General features: G+C 40.4%; 1 protein-coding gene across 3 annotated transcripts in view; it reads left to right on the top strand.

The window, feature by feature from the left end:
* Nucleotides 1-22,155, top strand: part of asxl1 (ASXL transcriptional regulator 1) — a 138,765-nt gene that overhangs the window by 113,504 nt on the left and 3,106 nt on the right. Inside the window, exons 1-10 of one of the 3 annotated variants that reach the window (XM_059333228.1) lie at nucleotides 4,510-4,933; nucleotides 9,520-9,603; nucleotides 15,202-15,321; nucleotides 16,423-16,621; nucleotides 17,211-17,380; nucleotides 17,608-17,692; nucleotides 18,571-18,737; nucleotides 19,188-19,284; nucleotides 20,663-20,768; nucleotides 21,081-22,128. In XM_059333228.1, coding sequence (XP_059189211.1) covers nucleotides 4,877-4,933; nucleotides 9,520-9,603; nucleotides 15,202-15,321; nucleotides 16,423-16,621; nucleotides 17,211-17,380; nucleotides 17,608-17,692; nucleotides 18,571-18,737; nucleotides 19,188-19,284; nucleotides 20,663-20,768; nucleotides 21,081-22,128 — 2,133 coding nt within the window. In that variant the 5' untranslated portion in view covers nucleotides 4,510-4,876. Of the gene's footprint in view, nucleotides 1-4,509; nucleotides 4,934-9,519; nucleotides 9,604-10,029; nucleotides 15,322-16,422; nucleotides 16,622-17,210; nucleotides 17,381-17,607; nucleotides 17,693-18,570; nucleotides 18,738-19,187; nucleotides 19,285-20,662; nucleotides 20,769-21,080; nucleotides 22,129-22,155 lie in introns of those variants that run through there. The other 2 variants (XM_059333229.1, XM_059333230.1) reach the window with 2 other exon arrangements.

A 22,155-nucleotide genomic window follows, 5' to 3' on the forward strand; every position in this document is an offset into this window, starting at 1 on the left:
AGTTTTTCTGCTGTATCTACCTGGAACATTTTACAACATCCACTCAAACTCAACACAATTATCACTATGGGCTGGTTTAAAACAATACATTACATTACATGTCATTTAGCTGACGCTTTTGTCCAAAGCGACTTACTAAAAGTGCATTCAACCTGAAAGTTCTAGACTTAGACCACAGGAATCAAGTAAGTACAGAACTTTAAGAGCCAACTGTAATCACTACACTGTAACTGTTTTTAATATCAATTGTTTTGTCTGTTGTTGTTCCTGTTTTCTCTGTGCTCTTGACGTCATTGTAAATGAGGGGTTGCCCTCAATGATTCCTCGAGAAATAAATAAAGGATAAATGAAAACTAAAAATATCAATACTAATATCAGTAATTTATCTGGAAAATATCTGGAAAAATGACTTAAAGACACAATAAAGACCTACACATGTAGCTAGGGGTGCCGCCAGTGATTTTGGGCACCACTTAACTACTGAAAACTATGCTAACCCTAAAAGTATTAAACTGTGCAGACAAGGATGCAACATTCTGCAGACAATTGAACATACAATTTGATGCAAAACTGATATGAAATGTGCAACATCTTAAAGGTAATTTTAATGGTCACATTTTTCATTGGTAAATCCTGTTAATATTAATGTAAAGCTTAAACTAAATATAACTTAAATATAGACATTTCTTCCATTTAAGTAAATCAACTTTACAATGCAACAAATTAATTTAATACGGTTTTCAAGTATAGCTTACATACTAGTGATTGAAGTCTTGTAGTTGACAAGAGCTTCCTAATTTTTGAATAATAATAAAACAATATTTGTTTTTATATAGTAAGTAATTCAAATGCTGGCTGAATGTTCATTAAAAAAAATTAGCCATAGCCATTTAAAAAAAAAAGAAAAAAAAGTTCAAATTGAATACAAAAAGAAACAATTCTATGTTTCGTGAGGTAATGGGGTCCAGACAAAGATTTGGTCTTTATCTTTAAAAGGTGTTGCAAAAAATGTTCCCTTTTCAAACAATACCTCAGATAATTAAAAACTTTAATGGCACATTTAAGAATCAACAGATTTCCAAACATTAAAATAATTTACATAAATATGTCTGATGTAAGAGACCCTGATAATAAAAATTCTAAAAAAAAATTGCTTTACTTTATTTATTGCATAAAGTATTTTTCAAAATCAACAATTGCAAAGTGGTTTACCTAAACCAAATGTAAAACCATGAAGTACACATGTAAACAATAGAGAACAGTATATTGATTAACAATAACAGAATTCTGAAATAGGATTAAAAAACAAACAAACTGGATGTGTATCTTCTGTTAGACTGCTACTACTGTTGAATTAAAAATCATTATGAGAGTCCCTGACACATGTCTGGTCAGTATATATGTTGGAGTATATGGAGTATAAATATTGGGAATTTATAAGACAACCAAAAACATCACAGGGGTCAATGTTCCTCATGTACCCAGCCTTACCCTACTGGTGGACAAACCAACGTCTGGAAGGGATGGAGATATTAATTAACTGAACTTTTTCCAAATTCTGTGCAAAATTGTGTTTTAATAAATATAATATTGAAAAATAAATCTACATAAATCTAGAGGTAGCCTATACGCACATGCTTTCAGACTTTTTCTCCTAATTTGAAAACTTAATTTCTGGTTTCACACATTTTGGATGATAAGTCGTCTTATTGTATACGATGGTCTCTACTGAATAAGTATGCTATCACATTGCACAATCTGTGTTGTAAACATAAAGTTTTTCTCTGTGGTTGTGGGTACCTTCTAAGGTTGAAAATAAGAGTTACTTCCATTTTTAATTAATCTACCAATCATTTTGTTGATTAATTAATTAATGATTTAGTCTATTCATTAAAGATAAGATAAGATAAGACAAGACAAGATAAAATAAAATAAGATAGAACTTTATTTATCCCGAAAGAATTTTTTTGTACCAGATTGCTCGAAAGTTACAAAACAATTACAAAAACAATCACAATATAAGATAATATAAGAAAACAATGAACAAAATATCTAACAATAACATTATATAATATAAAAATAAATACAACAATATAACCTAAAATAAAATAAAAAATAAAGTGTCAAGGAGTAAAGTGCAGATGACATAGCAGGATGTAGTAGACAGATATATTGCACATGATAATGAAAATGAAAATAGTATAGTATAGTCCGTGCAATTTATTATCCTTAAACACTTATCCGAACTGACAGGGGGGCTGGAGCCAAACTCAGCTGTGTGTGTGCTCATGTGTGTGTGTGTGTGTGTGTGTGTGTGTGTGTTTGTGTGACTGTTTCCCTGTACACACACTCACATGCAAATAATAATAATAATTGTCAATACACACATTCATACCATACTTCTATACATCAATTGCAACACACCCAGACCATTTTAGCTGTAATCATGTATTCTATTAATCATTTTAGTCATAAATGCAACAGAAGAAAGCCTCATTGAAATAGCATGTCATGGAGCCCTCAGCCATGTAGTGGGAAATGACTGAAAATTATGGATAATTGAAAAAAAAAAAAATTTAAGCCAAAAGCTGAAGCAAGCATTTGTAAAATCTAATTTTATGCTCAAATTAGACTAGGATCAAAAATGTATGTTTCAATGGGAGTCAATGGTGCAAAAAATTTCCTAAGGGTATTATGTGGAACTTTTTTTTTAACACAGTGAAAGTTTGCCCTATCAATTGATCCAATGTTGACATTTTAAAAGTTGATAGAAAACTGATATCCTTGCAAAATTTTTTCCCACTAACATTAACAGAGGCAAAATTATTGAGTATTTAAAATAGAAATGTGCAAAAAAATGTACCTAGGGGCACACAAGGGTTAAAGCCACAGAGGTTGACAGCACACAAATAGGTATATAGTTACAAATACATTGATAACCTATTATTTTGTTAATGTTTCACATTCTTAAAGGGGAAGTTTAGGGCATGGAGCTTCCTTCAGCCAGGGGACTGTGTCCATACTGCCCTAATGAAATACTCTAATGCAGCATCCTTGCAAGACATTTTAATCTTTGTCCTGCCTGACCTAAAAGGGCCTGGCTGTTTGTAACATAATTTGTTGACATATTATGGCAATTACATCATATCACTCTTCATTTTGTGGCACCTAGATGTGAATATTTGCCACAAAGTGGTATTTTAATAGATGATTTAATGTTATATATTCTGTGGTTAACCCTCCGGAGTCCATCTATTTATTGAAAATACATGTTTTATGTACATGATTTATTTATATATGATATGTAGACAAGCTGAGAAAGCCAGTTAAAGTTTAATCATAGGAGCTTTCACAGTGTGCCATTTATGTTTCTAGACCATTTTTAAAATGTGAATTTTCTTTCTACAATGAAAACTATTGCTATTTTTTAATTTACATGCAAATAGACTGCTTTATAGTTTTATTATTTCTATTTTTTCTGCTGTTTTTGTGTGTACAAATGGTCAAAATAAAATAAAAAAATGGTACATTCCCATAGACACCTGTGTCTTTTGTTTGTATTTTTGGTTCCTGTCAGCTTTATACTTTGTTAATTAAAATAAAATGAAAAATCTGACTGATAGCCAAGTTTTTGTCCAGAAAAAGGAGCCATGCATGTGATGTAAGGACAGACTGGAAAATGCGGAACAGAGACAGAAATTAATGCATAGGAAGTTGACAAACTGAACCAAAATCTCCTGGACTTCAGAGGTTTAATATATCATCACCCTGTTAAAATAATCGCATAACTCATTTTTTCAAGTTTTGCAGGAAACACAAAAAACTTCACCAAAAGTGTAACATATGACATTTATTGATCATTTAACTCAAAAAGGATGTAACAAAGGATGGCTATTGGCATAGTAATAACACTGTGTGTAACTTATGTAACTTAAGAGAAATAAATGACTTTTGTGACCTTTGTGACTTAAACAAGATATGGTAACACTTTATTTTGAAGGTGTCTACATAAGAGTCACACAAGCCTGTCAGAAACATGACATGACAAGTATCATGAGCATTAATGCTACTTCAACGTGTCATTAATGTTCATGACACATCCCATGTCATGTTTATGACACGCTCATGTAGACACCTTCAAAATAAAGGGTTACCATATCTTGCTTAAGTCACAAAGGCATGTTCAAAAAATTGCCTAAGTCACATTTTATTTTGACTTAGGCATAATAAATCCGCTTAAGTCACACACTTGACATAGGCCATTATTTTAAAGGGGTAAAATCACATGATCTGATCAACTGAGGATGTAGGCGATTTTATCATAGGTGGCCGGCGTCATGAGGAGATGATTTAGGCAAAAAAACCCAATTTTGACAAAAAAAATGACTTAGGCGATTATTAACAGTGTAGCGATATTCTGTGGTTAATATATAATGTCGATGAGGTGGAGGATCGAAGGATCAATGCAAACGGAAATAATATATGATCATCTGTATGCAGAATCTGTTTAAAATGACTATTTGCATGCAGAGGGCTGGACGTTGTTTTGTTGCATTCCTGCGGAGGCTTTGACCTTTGACCTGGTTGTTGCATTCCAAAGAGGCTTGTCCTGCAGCAGCACCGTGCTCCTCACTGCTCCTGTGCTTCACAAAGACGATGCGTGTTGAGTTGCTTTAGACAAGCTACTGGACCCAGAAGAATCATCGGAGCTTAGCAGACAGCGGAGCATCGTCCCCAGCTAAAGAACGTCTTGTTCTGGCTCTAACAGCTCACATAGACCGTAGTTAGCCATTTAGCTAAGCAGCTAAACCGCCATCGTATTGAGGTCGCTTTGTAGAAACACAGCAGGCTCGCCGCAGACACCATCGCAGAGGAAATGAAGGACAAACAAAAGAGAAAGAAGGAGCGGACCTGGGCTGAGGCAGCTCGCATGGTAAACAATCTATTTTTGAACATCTAACTAGCTGCATGTGAATTATGAATGAATTAATGTGAAGTGATGGATTCAGGTGTGTTGTGTTCATTCGACCACTGCCTCTACTCCGCTCTAATATCAGCTAGTTATCCATTAACAGGGCTAGCAGCCAGGTTATGTTGGGATTAAATGTATTTTTTCATTTGCTGCATGTCTTTCTTGTTGCTGACATAAAGAGCGACGCGACGCAACATGCTAACGCTGTTAGCACGCTAACATCATCTCCTGTTTTGTGCTCTTTGTTTGCTAGGCAGCAAGCTAGCTAGCACTACGCTAACTCCAAGCTCAGCAACATGGGACATTTAAGATTCACTTAATGCGAACAGACCAGTCAGTAAAACACGACTTTTTTGAACGCATAAGCTTATTGTAACGGCTAACTTTGTGTAATAGTCGCTTTTAGGTCATTATGCGGACCACAAAGCACGCTCCCTTTAGCAAAGCTAACAGCTAACGTTAACCATTAAGCACCCAGCTGTATTGTGAATACAGATTGGCATTGGGATAATGCTGGACAATTACAGGAGTTTTATAAACGTTAGTTAAATCAAGCCCGAAGAGTAACAAGAAGTGATAAGATTATGTAGTAAAGAGGTGTAACGTGAGTCACATGAAAGGCAAACGTAAATCACTAGCAAGCTAATGGGGTTATTTTCACAAGCGAACCTTGTTTAAGATGTATTAAATTAACTAAAAAGCACACGGGCAACTGTATGATTGTCTAAAATTGTTGTCAGATGTGGTTTTCCACAGTGTTTAGTGTTTATCCTCAGTGTGAGGGCAATGGGTTCACCAGCCTCTTGGGTCTGTTTTGGTGTGTAGGCCCTTGTTTCTACTAACATAGCTGCTACAGAGGACATTTACTGGGTCTCAGCAGTGCACAATCGCATATTCTAAAACACAAATGATCAACATTTAATCACAATGTGATATGGGTGCTTGGCTCCCTTTTTGTTTAGACAGAGAAGGCCAATTAAATGAATAGTTATTTATTTAAGATAAGATATTATTATTTTTCTGGCAATGGGGAAATTTAGTTGTCACAGCAGCTCAAGGTACAGACGCATATATATAAGAACAGAATTAGAATATAAAAAATGACATATACATACATTCTATTCAAATTGTATACATACATTTCTGCAATTTGGCACTATTATTAATATATATTATTGTGGTGTTTGTTGTTATGAAAGCATATCCCTTCTTTATACTGACTGCAGATAAAGTACATCCCCCGTGGTGGGAAAACATTAGGTTGCCTCTCTATTTAATGCAGGTAGGAGCTGCCATAGCCAATGTCAAATGTGCCGCACTCCATGAACTATAGTCACACCAGAGACAAAAGAACATGCACGTTTCTTAAAGTTGTAAAGATAGAAAGTACATAAAGTACAAGCACTGCATCTATCAAGTGTAATACAGCAATGGAATCAAGACAAATGAATTAAAGCCAAAACACAGAACCACATTTAGAGTATAGATCCAATATGCCACTCACCAGAGCAACAAATTGATGATGTCTTTACCTCAAGGAGGATGACAATTATATACTTACTTAGATATTTTCTAGAACTTTATTGATGCTGCAGAGCTTTGGTTAGCTTTTGCTTAATATCGAGCAATAGCATAGTCCATGTTTTCTGTGCATATTGTGGTCAAATATGCAGATCATTAAAGCTCTTTTAGGTCTTCAAACACAAACTAGACCACAGGGACATTTCAGCATATTGACAACATGTGTGCTGTTGCAGTTCATGAAGTTTATGGTGTGAGTGTGTTTTTTTTCTGTAGACGGATGTGTAAAATACCATGTTGGGGGATTCAGTGTCAGAATGAACCTCAAGATAGCGGCAATGTTTTAACATGATCAAGGGATACACACAGCTGGCATTATTTATGAAATATATAATACATATGAAATATATTTTTATATATATATATATATATATATATATATATATATATATATATATATTACATACATGCACTCAATCAATGACATTGATTACGTAAACACGACAGTTTACATCGGGTACATTAGCCGAATGATTGGAAAATTCTCTCCCACTTTTGCTGTAACTTCTGGTCGTGATTATGTCTCTGTCCTCTCCTGTGTGTACGCAGAGCGAATAAGTGTTAATTCTGTAGAGAGGAAAAAGTGAAAGAGAGCGAGGGAGATCACGATGCTCCTGCAGCGTGTTTAAGTCACAGTGAGTCAATGTCGAGTCTAAAGTCTGGTTCCAAACAGACTGGGGCGTTTGCTGCATGTCTTCCCCTCTGTCTCCCACCTTCCATTTTCTTTTAAATGGCAAGGTATTGCAATACCTTTCTGTGCCGGTTTGCTTTGACATATTAGTTATAAAGTAGAGCATGGATTTAATTAGCAAAGGTAGCTTGCACATGGTGTTAGTGTAAGTTGGTACTGAAAACATATGCAGCTTAACTTGCAGGCAAAGTTTCCTGTATCCCCGTAGAGTTTAGTTGTAATGTTAATATCCCGCATCCATTGAAGTCAGTATACCCACCAAAAGTGAAATGCAGTCAAAAAGCTGCGATATGCATGTAAAATCGTGCTGGTGATGAAGGTGACAACCTACTCATTTAGTCTGCAGAGCCCTGTATCCCCCCCCCCACAGCGCTGCTCTCTTGGTTATTTGTAGTTTATTAGTATTGAACACTGCGCATGTCCAAATTGCACCAAATTTGGCATTGTACAACACTGGATCTCCAGCAACACACCTGACAAGTGTGACGTGAATCGAATGAACAGTTGTCGAAATATGCAAAGGGGAGACACGCACACACACACACACATTCCTTGCTTAGTTTGATAAAGCAGCAGAAAAATACCCAGTGACAGGATAACCAAAAATGTAAACCATGGAAAAATGTAAAAAAAAAAATGTACATGAAAGTGTAAAACCATATATGCTTCAGGTCCTAAAATACTTTTTCGGTTGTAGTGTATCATTTGGTGTATTTGTCTTTCTTCGTTGATACTTTCGCAACAGTTGGATCCCTCAAAAATTGAACCAAAAAGAGCTGCCATTATTGTCTATTAAAATGTGTGTACGGAATTGGCTTCTATGGCATGTAGCTCATGTATTTTTTTTAATTTCAAATCATCATTTTCAAAATTATTTGCAAGTCAGCATTAAGCCACTGAAACAACATGGTTTTGTATTACTAATGGTCCCTAAATCAGCCACCAGCAGTTAAATAGGGAGGGCTTGGAGGTAGGTATTATACTAACCCATGCATGCAACAAGTAACGTTACAAAATAAGCAGCTGTCTTCATTCATGGAGAGAAAGTCAAACGGTGTGCAATATTTTTCCCTAGGTGGGTGAAGGCATGACCCTCTTTTTGGCTGCAGAACCTTTCCTTTACTTAGAAGAGTGGCCGCTGGGAAAGTCTCAGGCAACGCCCTCTCAAATGTCCGCTCACTCTGCGTGTCTCCGTTACAAAAATGCCCCGGAGAGATTTACGAGACTCTGGAGGTGACGTATTGTTTTTGATCGGCACGTAATGGCGACAGTTTCGACCGTGATCAGATACCCGACGGATTAAACGCGGGAGATGCAACTGTGGCCGGTGTCGCTAACTGTGCACAACTTTGACCGCTGATCATAAACAAACCAGCATAGCTAATTATGCACAGCGTCTCCGCTGATCATAAACATAGCAATCTTGAATTAACCGGCATCGCTATCTGTGCACCGTGTCCGGTGCTTGTTGTAGACAAACAGAGATCACATCAAGTGAACACCGCCTGCAGCAGCACATACACACTGTACTGCTACAGAGCTAACTGTTAGCCTATTAGCATTTTGCAGACTGGACACTAAGGGGTTAACATCCCCTCCGGCTCTGTGACTGTAGCTGGGAGAGACTGCTGCAGGAGGACTGTGCCGCTTTGACTCGTTCTTACTGTCTTACTCTTCTAAACGAGCCGCCGGCCCCTGCGGTGTGTCATAACCAAACATGAATGTAAACATTTTGTTTTGGAATAAGCAGACATACATGCAAAATAATACGATTAAAAAAAAACCCCATTACATTTCAACAGATTTGTTTGTAAGTAGAACTGTATCAAGTTTTAAGTATTATATTAAACGATCAATTATTTAATTGAAGAACAAAAGCATGGATGTTGAATCAAATTTTACTAATAAATAGCAGCTATTTGGGGAATTACTTTATGGAGACTTATGTTTTAAAATGATACATATTTATACAGTACTGTGCAAAGGTTTTAGGCAGGTTTGAAAAAATGCTTTAAAATAAGGATTCTTTCAAAAACAGAAATGTAAATAGTTTATTTTTATCAATTAACAAAATACAAAGTGAGTGAACAGAAGAAAAATCTATATAATTAGTATTTCACCCTTTGCCTTCAAATATTTTTTCATGCCTTTTGCACATATATCTGTATATTTTTCATAACCAAAACTGGAAAACTTTAATCTCTCTTAAAATTCTAACGCATTTTCAGAATTATTCATCAGTCTGTGTTTTAAGAACAATGTGGTTGTTTTCCAGGTTTTGGAGAACTTCTCTGATGCACCCATGACTCCCAAACAAATCCTCCATGTCATCCAGACCAAGGGGCTGAAGGAAATGCGGTCAGTCATACATACACACACGCACCCACACGCAGAGACACAGACATACATTTTTTTTCTCAGTCACTACTGTTAAAATGGTTACAACTGTTATGAAACAGGCTGGTCTCTTAAACCTGATTGCAGTACTTGATGCTAGCTCTGTTTGTAGTGTAGAATACAAGCTCATAGTAGGATATAAGAAGTGCATCCACACTGTTTACTTCACTCATCCGGCATATGTTCGTCATCCAGTCCAGAGTAGATCATTGCACTGAATATGGCTTCCTATCTTTATTGATTATCGTTTGTTTTTGTCTAGTATTTTTAGCAGTCAGTGAAATGATGACACAGCAAACATATCAACTGAACATGCCAAGTATGGTTTTAACTGAGTTCTTTTTGTTTCCTTCTACATGGATCTCTTGGCCTGCTGCTGCCCTAACAGGAGGTAGGTTTGAGTATCCAACATCTTTTTTGCATACATGGACTTATTACTTCTCTAATGTAACCAAGCACTCTTTTTGTGTGATATTCTCTAAGGCCTTTACATGCTCATGGTTAAGGCAACTCAATGCACTCAATGCCTGTAAATATTGAAAACGTTACAGATGTACTAAATGGTTTATTACACATAACTATCTGAGAAATCATCCCTGGAAACTGTTTGGGAAAGGGCTTGTACTTAAAAAAGTGATTTACTGAACCTAGGGCTGTGACAATATGGATTTTTTCTGACCACGGTGAAAAAGCAATATAGCCCTGCGGTTTTACGGTTAACCGCAGATACCACCTCAGGGTTTTCCCTGCCATTATACGGCTTAGGCGCGGCGCCCAAGCATTTTTGCCTCCCGCCTAAGAGAAAAAATAGTACGGACATTTCACCTTCTGTTTAAAAAAAAAAAAACCTGTGCGCCGCGGCTGAATGAATGAATTACGTGCGCCGCTGTGAAATTTCACATGATCATTAATATCAATGCACCACTAATGATACTCGCACTGTGTGAGCACAACAACACACAGTTATTTTCGACTTGTTTTGAGTCATCAACGAGCGCATCAAATCCTGTCTGACCCTCTGAACACCTTTATTGTATATATCTACGGGTAGGGGGGCCATCCATCCGGCTTTAGGCCGGACAGTCCGGCTTTTAAATGCCCTGTTCGGCTGCAGGCGCAGCCGACCATTTTCGTGTCTGAACTATCAACACATGGCTCATTAGAATATTCAAATGAGCCATGTGTTGATTCGCCACAACGCGCTCACGCAAAGTTACTACCAAAGCAGCAAAGGCAAAGCAGCTATCGAGAGACATGCTAGCACTGACAAGCATCGAGCTAATCAGAGTACAACTCTGCTTAAAATCGGATCATGCCAAACAAATATCTGGTTGCTTGTCCGCAAAGTGTCCTCCTTTTTGATGTGAAGGAAATGGCCACCCTACCGGGCGGTCAGAGGTCAAAATACACTGTTGCATATGCCGTTCGTTAGCCGCGAGCTTACATTAGCTAACAGTTAAAGTTGTTTTAATCACACTAAATTGTGACTTAGTGTTTTGAATAACTTCCTGTCGCTAAACACATGCCGCTTTCAAAAGAAGAGTGCAGTGTGTTAACAGAATTGACCACAGAATTTACAAAAAGACTGTCAAAATAAGATGCCATAAATAAAATATACAAGAACCCTTATTCTCCTTTAAGATACAGCTTAAAATAGGCATTGATTAAGTTCAGTGTATATGATGGAATAGTGGAATTAGATCTGTGGGAGGCCACCAAATTTGGGCTTTTATGGAAAAAAACACTGGCTGGCTGCTCCATGTCCTAGTGGAAAGCATGTTGACAGCAATTAAAAATGACACAGTATTGGATAACAAAGATTTTATGATACGGTATCTCCCGACTGTGAAAAATGTTATGTGAGGTGTTTGCTCTCATTTATCCCCCCCCCCCCCGGCCGCCAGCCAAGGAACTTCTGCCATGGAGAAGTTTGTTTGGCGGTTCTACAGGACCAATTCAGCCAGAAGAATTAAATGTTCAAAAGGGGGCTGTGAATTGTGCAGATAAAGTGTAAATTACAACTAAAGCATATTGAATCTGTTTTTCAGTTACCTATAGTAATGATAGTGGTCAAAATTATGTGAAATTGCACAGTTTTTGGTAAAAAAAAGCTTTTTAAAAAAATGTAAGGCAGAGGAACGCTATCCCCGATGCTTCAGCTGCCCATCCCCTAAGACCTCTAAAAACCCAGGGAAAACCCTGCCACCTCTGCACCCTTCTGTTGAGTCCTCTCTCATAGCCAGGTCTATAACCACTATAGACTGGATTATAGTTTTTGATCTCCACGCTTTGTTTAAGCACTGCGCTGAACAGCTGCCTGCCGAGCAGTCACATTGGATTCCACCATGCTCTAGGTTTGGGTGCGACCCGTCAGCCACAGCTCCCATTGCTGTTCTTGGGAGGCAGACAATTACATTTGCAAATTTAAAGGACAAATTGCCCCCCAAAAAATAATTTTCAAAAGTAATAGAGATTCCCAAAAATAAATTCTTATCTGACTGTGATACAACCCTGATACCAAAAATAGTTGGGAGCTTGTGTAAAAGGTAAATGAACAATGTTTCAGATTCAGAATACTGAATTTATATTTACTAAACAAAAATGTATCAGTTTGCCAGTGCCCTGTGACCCCTGTGGGGCTTTACAAAGGCACTCCTCTCAAGGTTGCCCACAACACAGAAACATGTGTGAGCATGCCACTACCTTAGGGAGGAACGCTGTATTCGGCCACAGAGTGACACCTGAGCCATCTGACATCTCAAACATGAATTGCTTGCACACAAGGGGCCTCATTCATGAAACGTGAGCAGAACAAATTTGTGTGTAAACCGTTCGCAGACGGAAATTTACGTGCATCTCCGCATTCATCAATATTTTAGTAGCTCCGATCTTTTCGTAGCTACTAACAAAATCTACACATGCTGCTGACCACACGTAGTGCTTGTGTAAATTTAAGAACGCATATAAATAATGCTCGTCACTGTTGGAAATTACAATTTTAATTCATAATGCGTTCTGTTATGTACACAATACGCAGATGCCTTTGAAACATGTGATATAAACATGGCAAACGATTAAAAATATAACATATTTAGTTAAATTAGTTGGCAATTGGCGGGATTAAGATTCAGATTAAACTCATAATTGTGAATTATCTATGTAAATTGACGCATCCTGCCTGCAGTTCTCAGAGGTATCATTAAATTAATGCCAGAGTATATCCAATTTCCATACGGCGCACAACGGCAGACAGAAGTAATGCAGGGGTTCAGTGCAGTTGCAAACATGCCAGGTGTTATCGGTGCCATAGACTGCACACACGTACGCATCAAGGCTCCATCCGGTGATGCATTTGCTTACATTAACCGGAAAAACGTTCATTCCGTGAATGTGCAACTGATCTGTGACGCAAAGTGTGTGTTGTTAAACGTTGTGGCACGGTGGCCCGGTGGGACGCATGACGCATTCATCCTGCGTAATTGCGCAGTTGGCACGCGTTTGGAGGATGGAGCTGTGAGAGACGGCTGGCTCATTGGTAAGAATATAGCCTGCATAATCACATGTGTGTGTCATATATGGACTTACCTTTCTATATCCATAGGGGATAGGGGTTACCCACTGATGCCGTGGCTTATGACCCCACTGGCCAGCCCGCAGACACCACAGGAGCATACAATGAGGCGCACGCGGCTACTCGGGCCGTTGTAGAGCGCACCAACGGGGTATTTGGACTCTGAGCGTCCTCCTCCTGTGGCAGATGTACTTTTTTTGTGTGCGCTAATGCGTTTCTTTGCGTCAAGTTTAATGTCAAACCATTTACGTCTTTTTTTCTTTGTGCCATGACTGACAGGTCGACAGGATGCCTCTACACACCTCCTTATATGGTGGTCATTAGCAATTCATGGGCGGGGCTCATGCTAATTGCTGATTATCGGGAGCGCGCTGCCACCTTACGATGGATTGGCATTCATGATCATACACACGTGTTTACGATCAGATCTGAGTTTCCCGCGGCGTTCATGAATCCGGAGTAGGTTTTTAGTAGCGTAGGCTTTTATGTGCAAATCTACGCACAAATCTACTAACGTTTCATGAATGAGGCCCAAGGTATGTAACTTGCCTATATGTTGTAATGGCAGTTTGGGTGAACCAATCACCTCAGCTCTGCTTCTGCCAAGGGTTCAAAGGAACCAAGGGTTCTCCAGAAATTGGCCACCAGAATAATTCTGTGGCCCTGTCAAAGAGGGCTTGTACAGTCAGCTTTAGCAGTTGTAGAGTAGCTGAGCTGAGCAGCTCCCCCAGTTCCAATGGAACAGTACAGATGGGCTACCGACATGATACTGGCAAGACTGATCAGACAGCCAGGTTTCTGAGTCATAAGGGCAAAAGGCTGCAAGGAGGTGACGGAGTGGATTTTGATTGTATATGGCTCTCACTTTTCATGGTAGAGTCTTAACTTGGTAGAGGTAGAGTTTGAACTTGCATTTGTAGAAGCAATGATCAACAGAATTTACCAACAACGGTTTTCCAAAGTCCATATATTTACATCACATGTAATTAATGGGTTTTTTTCCAGCCTGGCTCCTCAGTTGCAGATATTTCTTTGAATTCACTGTATCTTATACTGATTTTATGGATTGTAGATGGAGGTGAAATCCCTAAATGTCAACACTGTTCTTAAACTGGGGGTATTGGCCCACGCATTATTTCACATTGACTATGTCGAACTAGATTCGTAAATGTTTGCATTCTGTTTTACAACATTATCACTAATTTAGCTTGAGCCTCCTGCGATGAGCGTCTGCTCATCGACGACGACGAGCCAAATGGCAAACTTACTGTTCCCTCACTGCAGAGGGATAGCTTGTCTTAGCCTTTGGGGAGCAAGCTTATGCTATGGTACCACATAAGTCTAAAGTAAGTCTAAATAAGTAACATGAAATCCAGTTGGCGTGATGTGAAGAGATCATTTAGCGAAAAAGGTCAAAACGAAGGGTTGAGAAGGTTCCCGAAATCCACAGACCGTTGTCTTCGACTCTCCACCGGCAAATGAAGCAGGCCCACAGCCGTGTGAGCAGGTACGACAGGGTGGATCCACCGAATCCCACTGGTTGCCGTAATGCAGAAGTCACTTTGAAGGAAGGTGAGCATCAACCTCACAGACGGATCTCCAGTAAGCCTTGATTCTCACCAAAACACCTCCCCGATTTCCCCCGTCTTCTATAACGCCTCCTCGTTAAAGTGTCGGAGGGTGAGCATCACAGGTAGGCTGGTATAGACGTAAGGAGTGGAGGGAAGCCAAATCCTGCGGTTACTGCCTGGCATTGACCAGTTTTCAGCCTGGCTGGTCGATAATATAGTGCATTGAAATTATTTCTATGAAAATTATGTCCCCGAACGTTAGCGTTCAGTCATTTTGCTCAGGCAAGCTTTATGACAAATCGATAGTACCAGGTTGTACTTTCTTCCGATCTGATGATCTTTGTTTTACGTCTTCAGTTCATTGTGTCCAGTCACATGTGTTGTAATTGAGTGTAACTGTGTGTACATGTGTGTGTGCAGTGGTACAGCACCTTTGGCCTGCCTGGTCACAATGCTACACTCCCAGGTGAGGGGGGACCGAGTCAAGAACAGCATCTTCTTCAAGCTGCCTGGACGGATGAGCCTATTCACTCTCAAGGTACACATACACGACCCTTTCCGCTCTGAAGTAGGGATTGACCAGTTATCAGCCTTGCTGATTATCTGTTGCATATTCACCATTTTTATCCCATTGCTGATAAAATAATTAAGCCAAAAATGGGGTACTTTGGCTCTGATATAGCCTCCTTTCGGGTCAGTACATTTACATGACACTTGAAAAAAACGAATTATTGCCTTAATCTGACTATAACTGGACAACTGAAGTACATGTATACATGTTGGTTCCACCGATGTTGGAGTTCTCCAACTCCGATTAGGACACCCAGATGATGCGATTGGAATTGGATTTTCTTTTTCATTAGCCAGTCGCACATTAGCCGGTCGTCGGTCAGTAGCGACGGCACAAAGTGTCAAAATGAGGAGAAACGACGCATATCGCCATTGAGGAGAAGGACACGTTCCCGTCAGTTATTCGATTTTCTCAGTTGCATGTAAACTGGGACAAGGACAGAAGTTCTATTAGACGCCAATATCGATTTTTAAGCATAGCTCAATTAAACTGTTCATGTAAACGCTGCACGAGTGTCAAAGGTTCAGTGAGCAAGGGGAGCTATCTCTCATATAAGGGGCAGATATTATGTGGAAATTGCAATAAACCTCACAATCCTCTATGCTGGAGTTGCAAAAACACCCAGTTCTGCTGTCTCAGAGGGAAAACAATACAAAAATCCCAAAAGAAAAAAGTAGTTACTGCATGTTCATTTCTATGAGTATGAGAACTTTAAACAAAAGAGGAAATGACAGCGCCATGCAGGCGTGAGATGTGGCGAGATTATCAATTTTTTAACAATTTGATACATCATACGTAAATAATGGGGACCTGACAACACTCATTCAACCCTGTTGGTTCGTCACTCGTTTTCTCACTGTTAGTAGAGACTACAGGTTCTGTAATGTAGTGCATACGCTTCACAGTATTGTACAGAAAAAATTTGCTTCATGATCATACAGTTTTGTTTTTTCAGCAATCCCATATTATTTTAGTATGTCAAGTAGCAGCACATTTGATGCATGAGCACAAAATCAAGTGAAGTAGAAAACCTTTTTATGCAGAAACCTATTTTTCTCCACTCTGCAGAAGAACGCTCTCCAGTGGACTAAAACAACATCAGAGTCTGAGACACCAACAGAGCCGACCAGCAGCACCACTGCACCAGCTTCCAGCAGCAGCACCCCTGCAGCAGGCACCATCGTGTCCTCCGTCCCCACTGAGGCCACTGAGCAGGAAAGCTGCGACTCCACTGAGACTACTGCTGCTGCCAGTGGAGACAATGACGGTAACACTACACCACACACTAGAAAACCTCTTCTGTACACCAGAGGCCAACACATACAAAGTCATGCACTGAAAGGTTTTTACACAGCGGTGGCTCAGTAAAAGACGTAGCCTACCTGCCACTGACCTTTTAACAGTACTGACACCAAATTTGTTATACACCATTGTGGGATAGTGATCAAAATACCCCTATCATTAGTCACAGACTTTGTGTAGGGTTAGTGCTTCTCCTCTCAACCCTCCCCTCTATTCTCTCCTCTCTCACACTCTATCTACTCTATTCTACTATTTTATTATGTTGATCTGTTCTGTACAAACAACATCTGTTGGATGTCTGTCCGTCCTGGTAGGGAGTCTCTCCACTGTTGCTCTCCCTGAGGTTTCTTGTATTTTTCCCTGTTTAAAGGTTTTTTTTATTTAGGAGTTTCTCCGTGTCCGCAGCAAATCTGTAATTTGGGAATCAGAGCTATATAAATAATATTGAATGAATTACTTAACAGGAAATTGTGTACAACTCATTAATGATTTGCCCAGTCATCATAAAATCTTGGAAGAGTGGAGTTGTAAACACATTTTCCTCTGACCTGAAGCCTCGGTGGATGAGAGCTCCTCCAGCGCCTCCTGCTCCACAGAACCGCCGGCTCCCAGCTCTCAGCCCCAGACCCGCCTCAGCAGGGCAGCAGGACAGCAGGGACGAGCAGACACGCAGCAGACCCAACACGCTCCACACACCCAGACCAGACTGAGCCGCTCTAGACAGGTCAGCAACACTGCAGTAAACAGTGCTGATTAATATACAAATGACAAATAATATAGATATTGCACCGATTTTGGGAGGGTTGACCATTGGTACCTTTGTCAAATTATTTTGAGATTTTTAATAAATAACCATCAGTAATTTGGATATAAGGACTAAGTGGGTAAAGGCAAATAATAGAACAGATGTCTTTTCATATAAAATCTTTCCATCCCACTCTGTTGCTACAGTCAGGGAGGCAGAGGAAGAAAGCAGTCATGATGCCTCGTGTTGTCCTCACCCCTCTTAAAGTGAATGGAGAACATGTTCCTTCAGGTAAGAATCACTCTTTTGTCCTGAGAACAATCTTAAAAAACATACCTATAATGAATGCAGGGATTCTTTATTCTGATCGGCCTGCTGCCTCTGACTTCAACATTATCCTTATTAATAAACACAATTGGCAGAAATAATACAGAAGGCACTATATCCTGTAAAAATACCCCACAAGTCTGTCAGACATCAGGTGGGGTGCCAAAGGCAGACCAGGAACATTTCACTGTTTCCGCTTTTTGACCAACGTAAATCTAGTCCTTTTGCTTGGCTGGTGATGGTTTACAGTTGGTTCAACTTGGGAACCATCTCAGAACCTGTTTGCATCACTGTATATGTCTCCGCTCTCTCTGCAAGCATAATAACAGCAGACTACGTTGTCTGTTTTTCCTGGCTTTGCGAGCCTACATTGGCATCCAAAAATGACACGTACAACACATTTGTGCTGCTCGTCTTGAATGTCATGGGCAGCGATTACGTTCTTATTAACACTGAACGTAGGATGTCAATGTTAGACTTTGCTAGCCTGCTAATGCTAACTCGCTAACATTAGCCCGCTAGCACTAGCCCATATCAATCACAATGCAGTTAAACATATAAAATAAAATGAATGATACACGTTTTAGTTGGTCTGAGACCAGCAAAGACTTGGTGCTGCTCTGAAACCAGTTTTCCTGGCAAAGAGCCAGTTCTTTGGCAGTCCAAAAGCGAAAAACTGGTTCACGCTTAGGCCCCGGCTCTGAACCGGCCCTGGGACAGCCTTGGTCAAAATTATTTGTGTGAGCTTTTGTGTGTGTTGTCTGTGTTGCTGCATGGATCTACAGATATTTTCAGCAGATTTAAGAGTGTTGTAGTTACACATGTGGTTTTTGATGTGGCAGGGCCGATGAAGAGGAGTCGAGGAGGGGTGGATGTAGACTTTGAAACACCGGGCTCCATCCTGGTCAACACCAACATCAGAGCCCTTATCAATGTGCGGACCTTCTCAGCCTTCCCCACACACTCGCAGCAGCAACTGCTGCAGCTGCTGCCAGAGGTGGACAGACAGGTATGTTGTGCTTATCTGCAGCTACCCCCTATAGTTCATCCCCAGCCCTATGACTGTAGTGAGCCGTTTCCCGCATGTCTTCCCCTCTGTCTCCCCCTTCACTCTGTCCTATCAATAAAGCCCAAAAATGGCCAAAAAAATATCTTTAAAAAAATATATATTTATTTGAGAGAGGCCCAAACATGAAATTCTGCTCAATCTGTGAAGAAAACTTTTTTTGTAATAATAAAACTTACAAACTTATTCCAAGCAACAAGGAAAATTATATGAAAAATTATAAAATTATATTGTGTGCTGCACAAATTTTGTAATTGAAATTTTGTGAAGATGAGCTCTGGCACATGCCGTGTTTTGTCATTTTTAGGGTCAGTGTGAAGCAGGTTGAGCTGCATAGTCCGCTCTGTTCCTCAGTGTTACTGCTGTTTATATATTGTGCCCTCTATCTTGCAGATTGGACCAGACGGTATGGCCAGACTGAGCAGCTCAGCCCTTAATAATGAATTCTTCACCCATGCCTCCCAGAGCTGGAAAGAGAGGCTGGCAGAGGGTAAGTGACAGGTCAATCATTGGCAAGCTGCCATATTTTACTGAGACTACCATCATGATTTAATATTAAAAAAGTAACCAAATGGTTGTTATGGAGGAGGTAAAGAAGACCGCAATGTCCTTCTTTACGAGAGGTCAATTAAAAGGAGACCATACAGTGCAAACATGCCTGATAAATACACTCCTACATGATCTTTGTAAATGAGTCCATTCAGGGAATGTCCCAGTGGCGGCCAGAAGTCAGCTGTTTAGATGGGGTGTTTCATTGTAACACCCAGGTTCCTATCCCCCTGAAACCTTATGGAACTCAACTTAAGTTGAAAGTGCACCTTTAAAAGCAGTGCATAATTAATGAGGGAAATATTAATAACATTCACAAAGCTTCTGAAATAATCAATGATGTTATGCTGCTGTTTCTTGTCATGTGTAAGTTACGAACAGCATCTTCTGTGGAGTCAAGGACAGCAGCTCAGCACTTGTGCATTCTGCCCATCCATGCATCACGGTGGTAAATCACTTGAGCTGCATTTGTTGTATGAAAGGTGCTATGCAAACTAAGTTTATTGGCTTGTTTTTAACTTCTCACTTATGCTTTAAGTCACAGCTGTTTTTGACCACAGATCAGTCTGAACAGTCAAGGTTCCATCTCTAAGTAGTAGGTAGAGAAAACAAAACACTGTATTCCAAATAGGATATCCACACAACTCTGTTATACGTTGTCTCTCTGTCCTTCGACACTTGGACATCACTGAATGATTATGTGCAGTCTGTACGGCCCCAGCTGTTTAATTCCTCGCTTTTCTTTCAGAGACGGCCTTTGAAAAGGCGTTTTCGGAAGAGATTTAAAGCTGTTTTGTGGCAGAGATGGTACAGACGCCACTGCAACAGGATACCACTGGGCTCTTTATTGTTTACCTGCAGAACAAAGTTGTATTCACAACAGCGCCATCTGCTGTTAGGGCTGCCTGAAAGGCCCCATAGTCACATCATTGTAAAAGTCCCTAATGACTCAAACCCGATCGATAATGGATTTGTGGGGCCAATATCAATAGATTGGCCAATATCAAAAATATACATTGATAACCACATTTGAGAGATCATTGCAAAAATGTCTGTCAAACACTTGTGATGAAGACAATATGTAATGAAGGCAGGATATGTTACAGTTTAACACTGAACACAATTTTTCAAAATAAAACCATAAACTTTAAAAATATAAAGTAAAAAAGCTTCATATATAGACTATGTATTGTAGCAGTAGCACTGTCCTGGAACATTACTTGCTTATAAGTAATAGGGCAGCTCAGTCAGATTTATACCAAAAATGATACTGCTGTGAGGTACTCTTTTAAAATTTCACATGTGCTTGACACATTTAGGTGAGTTCACCCACGAGATGCAGGTGCGCTTCCGGCAGGAAATGGAGAAAGAGAAGAAGGTAGAGCCATGGAAGGAAAAGTTTTTTGAAGAGTACCATGGTCAAAAGTAAGAGCCAACATATTTCATCTGAGTCTGAAGTCACTGTTCACACAATGGCCATATTATTTTTTTTTTTCAAATATATTTTAAACAGTTATTAGTTTAATTAGCATTTTATTGACAGCAAGTATTTTTTAGGAAAGCCTTGATGTAGATTTTCATTCATGACATATTTTAAGCTGTTTGTTTTCATCTCCTTTGCTGCCTTCTATGTAGTTTAGACACCTCGTATAACCTACATCTGTCAAGGCCACCGTGATATGTTGACAAATGTCAGTGTTTCCACAATGTGTTAAAACATATTTTGTGTCCATCTAGGTCTGGCCTGACACAAGAGGAGTCCCTAAAGCTTACCATGACTGACGCTAGTGAAGTTGCAGCCAGTGTGCTGGACAGTGATGTTGCTGCGGTGGCAACTGGTGCCCCCAAAAGACGCAGCGTGGGTCGTCGGAGGAGAGATGGCAGGATGAGGAGACGAACAAGGGCAGACCTGCGTCGCAGGGCCAGGCGGACCCTCTGCAAGGCCACTCCTCCTGCCCTGCAGTCTACAGAAGCGGCTGAGGCCAGCGCGGCACTGGACGTCCCAGCTGTTTCTATTGGCTCTCCTATTGCTGACACAGACACAGACACAGTCGTTCAAGGTGAGGTGGTGCTACAGGCGGAGTCTAGTGTGGAGCTCCAACCTGACAGTGCCTCCACAGAGCCAAAGCCATCTCTCACTCCAGAGCCAGAAACATTGCCAGCCTCTACTCCTACTCCTACTCCCACTCCCACTCCCACGCCGACTCCGACTCCTACTCCGACTCCTACTCCTACTCCTACACCCACACCCACTCCCAGCCCAAGCCCAGCCTCCACCAGTGCAAATGAAGAGCCTGAAGCTGCAGCCCGGCTGCTCCCAGAGGAGTCTGCGCCTGTACTGGCTTCCACCTCCTCACCTTCCTCTTCTTCTTCTTCTTCTTCATCGTCGGCCTCCTCGCCCGTTTCCTCACCCTCCTCACCTTCAGATAGACAGGGAGCTTTTGCTGTCGGACTGGACTCTTCTTCATCCTCTTCAGCGTCCTCCAGTGCTGCAGTGGCTGCCGACCCCCTGGATGACACTGCCTCTGTTGTCACCTCTGTCACAGGGGGTACCGCCACCAGCAGCCGCGAGAGTAGCCCCTCAGCCAGCCCAGCCACTACCCCTGTGCCCAGCGCTCAGCTCAAGGAGCAGAAGAGAAGGCCCGACGAGACCCAGGCCTTCTCCAGCTTCCCCGAAAAGAGGCCGCGGCTTGATGACCGTCAGTCCTTTCGTACCACAATTGACGGTGTCCGTTCGGAAAAGCCGCAGCCGACAACCGAGGAACCCAAGGTGCCGCCTATCCGGGTAAGAATTTGTGCACAAAAATAATTT

The sequence above is a fragment of the Centropristis striata genome, chromosome 5, assembly GCF_030273125.1.
Source record: "Centropristis striata isolate RG_2023a ecotype Rhode Island chromosome 5, C.striata_1.0, whole genome shotgun sequence".
Lineage (NCBI taxonomy): Eukaryota > Metazoa > Chordata > Actinopteri > Perciformes > Serranidae > Centropristis > Centropristis striata.